The following is an 11,353-nucleotide window of genomic DNA, read 5'->3' on the forward strand; positions in this document are numbered from 1 at the left end:
GCAAGCCTACCCAAGCTTTTTCTATATCCATATCTTCTCATTTATAATCGGATATATTTTTGGGTCGAATTTGATGATCCTCAGTAATTAGTATGCTTCTAATCTGATCTTTTTGATTAGTTTATAATCATTAATTTTGAAAAGAGTGATGTATCAGTATGCAAATTAGTCTTCCCATGATCTCAACTTTATCAAGAAAAAAGTAATAATGATTTTCAAACTTTGAATAAGAGCCAGATTCCTCACTTTATAAGTGCATATCAAGGACCTTTAAACACTGGAAGTTGACTGATATCTACTAATTAATTACTATTAAATTATTCACAATGAAATATTTAATTTCTTGATTCTCCAGATTCTTCTGCTCTGCTCTTCCATTTTTTAATGTTTGCTGGAGTTTTTTCTTTCATTTTCATCGGACCCATATGATTAAAATAAGTATATACGTCCATTGGCAGCAGTACCCAAACACAAGCATTTTCCTTCACTTGTTCATAGCAATTGTGAAGTATATATATTTGCCACTAAAGAACAAATAATCTCTTTTGGTAAGTATTAAAGAGATTACCTTAGTCTGGATCAGTGATCAGTACAGTAACAAACACATCAACTATGTCCGTTCTTATTTCAAACAAAAAATTAATCGATAAAACGGATTAAATAGTATCAGAGTATATCTTTACATTATAAGATAATATTTTTAATATAAAATTCAAATCAGATATAGCCAAATTTATTAAATTTTTTTTTAGAGACAATTATGTATACCTTTTAATAATAGTTATTTTGAGCTCGAAATTGCAAATAGTATAAGAATTTCTTAGTGGTAGTTCTTTTGCTATGCACCAAATTAGACAAGTACTAAAAGAATAAGGAAAGTTCCAGTTCCTCTTTCCTTGCACATTTTTAACCTTATTATCAACCAAAGTAAAAGCCAGAGGAAAGTATAAAACAGTCAAAATGATTTGATTTTTGAGAGCCTTTGCAAATTGCACGTTTTAAAGGGTTTGGCAAAGACTTTTCAGCTTTTGGAGAGTCTGGATTTGGATAATCTTGATTTCTCAACTTGAATTTTGTTGAAATTTTTTTTTTAAGTTGGGAGAAGAGGATTTGAATTTTACTTTTTATACAAAAAGATCATATATTAATAAATGAGTCAAGTGCTCGGATGCTCTATTCCTAACTAAGTTACTTAAACAAATGTTAAACAATAGCCCTTTCAAATGTCACATGCTTCGTTGCTTAATTTTTCTTTTAATGGGTGATTACTTCTTTTTCTCTAAATGACAAATTTATTATCAAAGATTTTTGTTGCTGTGAAAGTTTTAATACAACTGAATATTTAATTTAATAATCGGTGCATGTATCTTTATACAATAAATTGTATTAAAACATATTGTAAATGTATTTATGTTCCAATGATGGGAAATGTCATATACTGTATTACATCAAATTAATATCTTTGGACCTAACTCTCTTACTGTCGCATTTCTAGGCAGTACTCTACTCAACGCTGATATTAAAATGTTGCAAAATTTCAGCGGAGCTAGTTGGTCCAGCCTTCCTTTACACAAAGTCAGGATTATTATTAATTAAACTTCGGATTAGATAAAGAGTGCATTGCAGTTCAAAATTGAGATGCTGTGTCTAGGATCACTCCATTTTTGTATTGGTTGTCTCCATAAAATATTGTCCACATGTGGATTAAGAGATCAGGACGACAATATTGACCAATTAAAACATGGGTCAATTAATAATTTGTTTTTATCTTATTAAAACAAATTAATTTTTTAAATGATTTTTAAATAATTGATTCGATAATAAATGGATAATTTTTTAATTATAATTGTTATACATCCTTTTTCGTTTGATCTTGACAAAATTTAATCCTTAGCCAATTTATGTGAAAAATTAGATATTACTGAATGGATTTATACTACTTAAGGATCCTTTGCTTGGAGTTTTTAATTTGTTTTATAAAATTATAGAGTGTATGTTCCATGTGATTTTTTTTTAATAAAGAAACTCATATTATAATTAAAATATTTAAACTTTGCCATTTGCGCATCCAACCAATATAATGACTCCAATTTTTGTAGTTTTTTCTTGGATTCTTCCTCACTCCTCAGCGGTGCAATCTTGTCGGCATTACTAAATTATGGTTTCCATATTTATCTTGATGATTTAATTTATTGGGTCCATTCTATTTGATTCAACTCTAAGATTTTGTGTTATTATCATTTAAATTGAAACAACAAATTCAATAAACAAGTTTTAATTTAGCCAATTTTCCATATATATATAAAGAGGAATAAAATCAAATTTAGTTTAATATAATTGTTAGTAATTGAAACCTTCAGGAAAACTTGATTTTAGAAAAAGCTTTACCTTAAGTCTGATTCTCAAAAATAAATGTCCATAGGGAAATTAATAATTGTTGGCTTCAATTTATAAGCACATAAGTTGTTTATTATGGCTATTAATTAGTGACAGAAAATGGCTTCAATAATCATAATTATGCCCTGCAGGTGAAGGCAAATTATTAATTGCCTTAATGGAAGCCTGCCATATATGCTTAAGCAACGCAGCTACAAATTAATCTGAAACAAAAAATCACTTTGAGCGGGGTTTCTCAGTTCTTCTGGCTGGTAGCCCCTGCTTCTCATGTGTTGTACTTTTTGTGACGGTTGAGTTTTTGGTATTTTGCTATAAGAAGGTTTGAGGCTTCGGATTGTTGGATTCTGGGTTCAGGAGAATCTCTGTGGGTTAAATGTTACAGAAGTTAACATAGCACGTTTGATTGGTGCATTATCTGAGCCTTTTTCTTTTTCCAAATCAAAGAAAGAACTGGATAATCTTCAACCACAAACTGTGAGTGGATCACCTTCCTGTAACATCAATTTAGACAAATATCTATAATTTAGTTGATAAATCAAATTATATCTGGAAAAAAAGGTTGCTTAATTTCACAGTTTCATGTCAATTTTTTTATTTAAGAAAAAAAAAGAGAAGATTTCCACATTAAAATTGCAAAATGGATGCCAATAATATAGCAGAGAATATATGATTTGCTTTCAAGTGGTAGTAATATTAAAATTGTATACGTAGTTAGGAGTGCCCAGATAATATTTTCTTCCCGATGCAGTTGAAGCTAAATCAGGCAGGTAATTCAGTGCTTTCCTTAATCCATTTTCAAGTTTAGGGACAATAAAGAAAAAAGGGTCCACATTGATGAGGATCATGAACGACAAAGTTTCTTGACTCTTGACTTTGGCTGGATAATTCCCTTATATAACCATTCCTGTTTGCTCTCAGTTCCTCGTTCCTAAACTCCTCTCTTCTCTGTGTTTTTCTAATTTCTAGGAAAACAAACACACACACTCATAAAGCCAAAGGAAAGAAAACCCCACTTCTCCTCCTCTCTCTCTCTCTCCGTCTTTCTCTTTCTTTCATGGGAAAATAACTTCTCTTGGTTGTGTTTGGAGAACTAGCCAGAACATTAGATCATAAGTAGCAAGAAATTTAAGTGTTAGCCTTGTAGCAAGAAAATGGAAGGAGGGATTCATACAGGCACTGATGCCTCAGCTTTCAAGGAATGTTTCTCTTTGACATGGAGAAATCCTTATGTTCTTCGCCTTGCTTTCTCTGCTGGGATTGGTGGCCTTCTCTTTGGCTATGACACAGGTCAATTTTCTGTATCTTTCTGTTCCCTTATATATGCATCTGTTTCCTTTTTCACTCAAAAAATTTTCCTTGGTTATTGCAGGTGTGATATCAGGTGCTCTCTTATATATCAGAGATGATTTCGAGTCTGTGGATAGACAGACTGTCTTACAGGTGACCTGATATTACTTTACATTTTGTATCTACTTTGACGTTATGTAAATACTCTGCCCAAATTTTTGTGTATATCTCTCCAGGTTCCTGCCAAAATTTCTCGGTGAATCCGCCCATTTTTGGACAACGGTGTCCCTTTAATCTGTACTTATTATTATTCAAAGCACTCACACCAGTCACCGCTCTGTTCTCTTAACTTCTGTCGTGACCCTGTTCAATTTTGTTCAACAAAATTGCTGAAATGGCATCTGCCTAGGCTATTGGTTTATCTTAAACTGTTGGTAATTGGTAATGTTGGGAGTTGCACACGTTTGCTTAAAGTCTTGGGGCCTCTGGTGCAAAGTCTTTATCTCAAGGTTGTTTCTTCTGATTTAGGAAAACTGTTTGTTCTCAAAGTTTTCATGAATTCTATCAGCTATCAGGTTTTTTTGTAGTCATTTGTCTTTTCAAATCAATGACTCTTGAACCTTTTGGAACAAATTTCTATAGTTTGACAAATTATATTGACTTAAATTCTAAGAAATCTGTTTATAAGTTTTTCAAGGCGTTGATTGTTTCCTCTGTTTTTATTCACAGACAGTTAAAACTGTTTTGAGATCATCAAACTTTGTTTTCTAAGAAACTGTAAAATAAATGGTATTCTATATGTAATAGGTTACAACAAACTGGAAGTTTCCTCTATTCACTGCCTAACTTGTTCCCCCCCCACCTAGAAAAATATTTAAAAAGAGTAAAATTTTAATTTTTGAAGAAGATTGCCTGAAATTGTTGAAGTGATTACAAGGCTGGAATTAGAGTCTAAGCAATTTTAAAGTGGCAAATGGTGGGTAAGTATCAAAAAGGTTCATTCTTAAAAATTAGAAAAAGAAGTGACATGGTCCATTTGAGCTTGAAGTGGTCTAATACAAAGCTAGGCCTAGGCTATGAGAATTTACTGAAAGGGCACCCCTGGCATCACCTACAGGGTGCAGCTAAAATTAGACTGGCTGTAATGTTATCTCAATTAATCATATGTAATTTAGAAATTCACTTTTCCATTTTCCTTTTCACAACGTTGTATTGATTTAATTTCTACATTAAAACAATATATATATATATATATATGGGAATTTTGTTCAAACCCTGGTCCAAGTTAGCACAGAACATGTGAAGGAACAAATTCCAGGATCTCATGTAACAACTAGTAATTTACTAGTCCCTAAGCTGCTAAAACCATTCTGATGCATGGCCAATTGTTCATATACATGAAAACAGGAGAGTATAGTGAGCATGGCAATTGCTGGAGCCATCATTGGAGCTGCAGTTGGTGGGTGGATGAATGATCGATATGGAAGAAGAACTGCTATCCTCATTGCTGATATCCTGTTTCTCATTGGAGCTGTGATTATGGCCTCTGCTCCTAGCGCTCCTCTTCTTATTGTTGGCCGAATATTTGTGGGACTTGGTGTTGGAATGGCGTCAATGACATCTCCTCTTTATATATCAGAAGCTTCCCCTGCCAAAATCCGTGGTGCCCTTGTTAGTACCAACGGATTTCTTATTACTGGTGGCCAGTTCCTCTCTTACCTTATTAACTTGGCTTTCACCAAGGTAAGCTAGCAAAACATGCTACTGAATGCCCTTGAAAATTGGATTACAAAAATATCTGAATAGGCATTAATTAAGGTGCTAAACTTTGATGGCATTCTACTTCAGGCACCAGGGACATGGAGGTGGATGCTTGGAGTTGCAGGACTCCCACCAATTGTGCAGTTCATTTTGATGTTTGGTCTTCCAGAATCACCCCGTTGGCTATTCCGCAAAGTTTGTAATCATATTCCAAACTATATTAATTTTATAGTGTGAAAATGTTCAGGTATTTGATTTTTAAGCTTTGAAGTATTAATTCCTTGTCTTCTCCAAAACAGGGAAGAGAAGAAGAAGCCAAAGCCATTTTGAGGAAAATTTACCCAGTTGATGAAGTTGAACAAGAAATTCTAGATTTAAAAGAATCCGTTGAGGCAGAAATTAGGGAAGAAGGATCTTCTGAAAAGATTAACATCATTAAACTGTTACAAACCAAAACAGTGAGGAGAGGGCTCACAGCTGGTGTTGGTCTCCAAGTTTTCCAACAATTTGTTGGCATAAACACAGTCATGTATTACAGTCCTACCATAGTTCAGTTAGCTGGTTTTGCCTCTAACCGAACAGCACTCCTCCTTTCCCTTGTCACTGCTGGCCTCAATGCCTTTGGCTCCATTGTGAGCATATACTTCATTGACAGGACAGGGAGGAAGAAGCTGCTGATTATTAGTTTGCTTGGACTGGTAATTTCCCTTGGTGTTTTATCAGGAGTTTTCCATGAGACCACATCCCATTCTCCAGTGGTTAGCAGTGTTGAAACATCTCACTTTTCAAATTATACATGTCCTGATTATAGTTCAGCTGCCAACTCTGCTACTTGGGACTGCATGAAGTGTTTGAAGGCTTCCTCTCCACATTGTGGGTTCTGTGCTTCACCAACAAACAAGGTAAAACACATGCTACCACCAAACAAAAGCTTTAATAAGGTCACATATTTTCCCTTCATTAACTAGTTTATTGTTACTGCAGCTACTGCCAGGGGCATGTCTGATCTCAAACGACACAGTGAAAAAGCAGTGCCATGACGAAAGCAGGCTATGGTACACAAGGGGATGTCCAAGCAAATATGGATGGCTTGCGCTTATTGGTCTTGCTCTCTACATCATATTCTTCTCCCCTGGAATGGGAACTGCCCCATGGATAGTCAACTCTGAGATTTATCCGCTCAGGTTTAGAGGTGTATGCGGTGGAATTGCTGCAACTGCCAACTGGATTTCAAATCTCATTGTGGCTCAGTCCTTTTTATCACTTACAGAAACGATAGGGACTTCCTGGACATTCCTAATTTTTGGAGTCATTTCTGTGGTGGCTTTACTCTTTGTAATTATATTTGTGCCAGAAACAAAGGGGCTGCCTATTGAGGAGATTGAGAAGATGTTGGAGGTTAGAGCTTTGCACTGGAGGTTCTGGGAGAAAAGTGATAAACCAAAAGAAAAGAGCCAAGAAGTGTGAATAAATACCAGGGAGAGAATGGTGCAAGTAGGATGCCGAACCCTGAAAAATTGGACATTGCATTTAGCAAGAATGGAATTAATTTGATAATGAAAGCTGCTCCTGTCTCTCTCTCTCTCTCTCTAGTTTACAATCTCCATTCTCTGCAGGAAACAAAGCGGGAAACCTGATTTCATGTTTTACGGTCTCCGTGCTTTTATTTTACGCCAATTTTATTTTTGATGGCATTGGGGGGCATACATTGTAGGAAATTATAGCAACATTGTTACAAATCTCCATGTATGTTCTCTACGTTAAACGAAATTGTTAAAACCTTGCCAATTACTTCTATAAATAGTTTCTTTCTCCCCAGAAATTTCTTCTGATAAAATGAAAAGAACAAAAAAGAAACAAGGAGGATCTCTTTTATACTTGGCTGCATTGCGACAATTACTTGAAGGAGCCAAAGAAAATGATAATGTTTGAGATTTACTTTGTCCCATAGCAGGAAAATTACTTTATTTTCATCTTCCTACAAACTAACGTGGCAACAATAAAAAAAATGTAAATGCATAGAGAGTAATTAACTAGATCTCCTGATTATTCAACCAGGGGTGAACAACACTAAGGCATTTTCTGTCTAATCAGATATACTACTTTCTCATTGAAGATGAGGACAACATATATAAATCATGGCCATGGCCCTGATAATAAGTACTCAGTTCCATCTAGCCTCTATATCCAGGACGGTAGAAGGGAAAGAACCGTCAATTTTTTCCATGCCTCTTTCCTTCCCTTTTTTCCCTTTCTCTGTTATTGGTACGACATGAATACATCTCAAGGCTTGGATAGCAAAAAATCAATGCTGAGGACAATGATGCATCCATGCTTCAGGCGATGTGCGCTGCCAAGGTAAGGATCTTGACGTGCTTCTTCTGCCTCAGCTCATGTGGGACTGGCCCAAATACTCTGGTCCCTATTGGCTGGCCTTGCTTGTCAACAAGAACAACTGCATTGTCATCAAACTTGACCTCACTCCCATCACAACGGCCTCGCTGCATGGCAGCACGCACAACCACACCATATACCACCTTTCCTTTCTTCACCTTACCATTAGGCATGGCTTCCTTTACAGATGCAACTATGGTGTCTCCCAATCTTGCCCCTTTCTTCCCCTTTAAAGCTTGTATGCACATAACCTTTTTTGCCCCAGAGTTGTCCACTACTTTGAGAACAGTTCTCATCTGTATAAAAGTCCTTTGTTGCTGCAGAATCGAAAGAAACACAGAGGTTATGTATTGAAGAGGACATCACAAAGGCATCACATAAAAGCCATGTGAAAATTGTTGGACTTAGACGACATAGTGTAAAATATCAACCATTTGACAAAGCCTGCATCACTCTGACATTAAGCTACAAGGTCAATTGCAATCTCCAAATAAGATATGTGGGTCTTACAACCGCTATTTTTCTAATCTTTTCTCATAAAACAGTCAAAAGCAACAGAAACACAGGTTTTCATGCACACACTCATTAAAAGGAAAAGTTGCAGATACATGCACACAAAAGCAGATATCCAGATAAGGTCCTGCAGCATTAGAGAGTTTTAATTCAGATTTGCAAACATAAGACCTGCAATGTAGCTTTCATTAATGATAGGTTCAACTCCTGTCCACCACTAAAATTGCACTCAAGTTGTTTAGGCTGCCATCCTATGCAGTCCATATACAGCTCATCAAAAGCTGACTCAATAGTTCTTATACATCCTTGATGCATTAATCAACATTAAATAATTGGGGAAAAGTTGAGTTCAAACTTGATATTGTTTTAGTTAATAATGCCTCTCTCATCCAACCATTTTGATTAATAAAGAATGAATAGCTTTAAAATGTAGCCCATCACAAATGATGGCATAATCAAACTTGTCTAATCTGTTTCATAGGCTGGTCTATTCCCAGAAAGTGGGAGAATTTATCTCAATTTTCTAAATTTAGAATGAATACAAGCATGCACACCATGTGAAAGCATTTCATAGATCACGGTACAAGCTTAAAACAAATATCATGCTAGAAAAATGCTGACCTGAGACAGGAAACTGCCAGATGTTATCTCACTTGATGTGCTGGGCAATTTAGAGAAGTTGTTTACAAGGCCACCCAGCAATGAACGGCCCACTAGTGCACAGTCAAACAAAAGCAGGTAAATAAGACTAGATACCAAGGACTAAAAGAATTTATGACAGATGTTTTAATCTTATATTCTTATGATTCAACAATTTGTACACTTCAATTGCACCAAGACCAAAATAAACACATTTCTGCAGATAGTCAGATACAAAGCATTAAGAAGCTGAAAAATGGATCCGAGGACTTACTTCATCATGCCCTCATCCATAAAAGAGGACCGAAAGCAAAAGTGATCCTTCCTATTGCACTTTTCTAGTAAATATTAACGAATAAAGATTACAGGAAGAACCAGCATGATAGAATAGACACAACCAGAGTTCGTTAACAGCTCCACAAAAATCCCACAGAAAGAGACTTCTCAATTGTGAAATCCAAGAAATTAAAAAGGCTTCTTGAAACTATGCTCATCAAAAGAAACATAAATGACTAAAAGAAATCAGAAAACACAGTGGAACAAGATCCAAATATAAAATTGTATACAAAATACTACATAGACTTCATATTGATGGCAGTGACAAAGATGGTGATGTGCAGGAACTGACAAAATTCAAATCCCAAGCTCATCTGAGGCTAGCTATACTTCAATAAGTCCCACCAAACCCCACCCCAAATCTCTCCAAAAAGAAACGAAATCTTTTATCAATTCCCTTTATTCATCTTGGCTCAAACTTACTGCTAACCAAAAGGAATATTCTCGCTGAAGCTACGTTCTTATTGGGTTTGGTTTTTTACTCAATCTCAATCAAAGCAAAATCTTTTCAATGCATACTGGTTTCAATGGATTGAAATGCTTTGTATGCTGTTGATATAAACCGTCACATCTGCTCATTAACAAAAAAAAAAAAAAGCTTCAAGCAAACAAACACCAATGTTATTTTCCATCACATACCCCCGGAGCATTTGGAAGCAAAGCTTGCAGCCATCGTCGTGATTAATTCGCCAACCTTAACAGGGGAAAAGGAAAATGATTGAACAAGAAAGAACCCTAAACCGTTAAGCCGTTGGGACTTCGGAGGGGGTGAAGAGGAAGGACATTGGGTTTGAGCCCACGGTTGCATGAGCCTAGCCCAACACAGAAAATACAATTTCTTCAAGTACGAAACCCAACCATTGTATGTCAAAAACAAAATGAAAAACAACCAATGGTTTTATCCCCACAGCCAGTGACTCACCTCATTTTCATTCTAAAGTTTTTCAGAAATTACCCACTCTAGGAAGCGGCCAATCTAAAAGTTTTAATGGATTAGTTGCGGCAGAGAGCTAACCCACTCGGGCTTCTAACGGTGGGTAAAAACCTACAACCTGATCAAGTTGATTGGACTCAACCAATCCCATTATGGGAACAGCTCCCACCCAACTTCTCAATTCACTTTCCTTCCTCACTCCACCAACAACAACAACAACAACAAAATACCCATAAAAAGCCAAAAAAAAAAAAAACCACTAATAAGCCCAAGAGTGCGATTGATGTAAAAAATTCCTCACATGGTTTGTGATTCGGCCTCGAAGATGGCAAATGGAACACATGGTTACAAAGATAAAAAGTCAAAATATTTTAGGTGCTACAAAAGAAATCTTCAACAACTTAAGTATATAGTAATATTATGGAATCTTACAGCTTACTAGCAGAATTTTCATGCGATATATAAACAGAGAAACCTACAAGTGATTGGTCAAACAACACACAGAAACGAAATAAAAAAACCTGTTAAAAAATCAACTCATCTATCTAAGTTTTGAAGTTTAGAGCCCCCAAAAGGAATATTACTCCCCCACGCCAGTGCCATCTTCAATATTAAACAAATATTTTTGGCCTATGTACACATACATATATATATATATATATATATATATTCTTTTAACAATTCTCAAAATCATGATCTTGAAATAAAGTGGACAAGAATGTTGCATTCTTTGACAGCAAAAGCAAAGACCTAAGAGACTAATAAGACTCTAAAAGAGAGAGCGAGTCAAAGAGCTATAGCCATTAGCCACTTAAACTTAGTAGTTGAGCCAACCGATTGATCTTTTTACCAAAATAGGGGGAAGATATCTCCTACCTGGCTTACCAAACTTTCTCAAAAGGGAAAAGTCCTTTAGGGTTTAAAAGTTGTTAGCAAGGCATGCATGGAACGTTCTTGTTTGAAAGACATATGTGAAAATCACGTTTTGCTTTCTCATGTCCAATTAAGCCCCTTGAAAATTACCACAAGAAATCACGTCGCTTTTTGGAATAATTGTTTGCCTCTATGTCTTGCATGAAACTTCATTTTCTT

The 11,353-nt window shown here is 35.6% G+C and overlaps 2 protein-coding genes across 3 annotated transcripts; one reads left to right on the forward strand and one right to left on the reverse strand.

Moving 5' to 3' along the window:
- Positions 3,314–7,236, forward strand: LOC18596469 (probable inositol transporter 2). Of its 2 annotated transcripts, none has more exons than XM_007024964.2 (6): positions 3,314–3,684; positions 3,767–3,837; positions 5,092–5,427; positions 5,533–5,640; positions 5,745–6,347; positions 6,430–7,236. In XM_007024964.2, the coding sequence occupies exons 1-6, from the start codon at positions 3,549–3,551 to the stop codon at positions 6,910–6,912; spliced, it is 1,737 nt and encodes a 578-aa protein (XP_007025026.2). In that variant the 5' UTR covers positions 3,314–3,548; the 3' UTR covers positions 6,913–7,236. The 2 variants fall into 2 exon arrangements, with proteins under 2 accessions (XP_007025026.2, XP_017978931.1); XM_018123442.1 differs by lacking the exon at positions 3,314–3,684 and adding an exon at positions 3,921–4,193.
- Positions 7,346–10,169, reverse strand: LOC18596470 (50S ribosomal protein HLP, mitochondrial). The gene is made up of 3 exons (XM_018123443.1): positions 9,967–10,169; positions 8,974–9,065; positions 7,346–8,156 (listed from the first exon to the last, which is right to left on the reverse strand). Exons 1-3 carry the CDS (start codon positions 10,133–10,135, stop codon positions 7,782–7,784), a joined length of 636 nt encoding a protein of 211 aa, XP_017978932.1. The 5' UTR covers positions 10,136–10,169; the 3' UTR covers positions 7,346–7,781.

This window comes from Theobroma cacao, chromosome 6 (assembly GCF_000208745.1).
Source record: "Theobroma cacao cultivar B97-61/B2 chromosome 6, Criollo_cocoa_genome_V2, whole genome shotgun sequence".
Classification (NCBI taxonomy): Eukaryota; Viridiplantae; Streptophyta; class Magnoliopsida; order Malvales; family Malvaceae; genus Theobroma; species Theobroma cacao.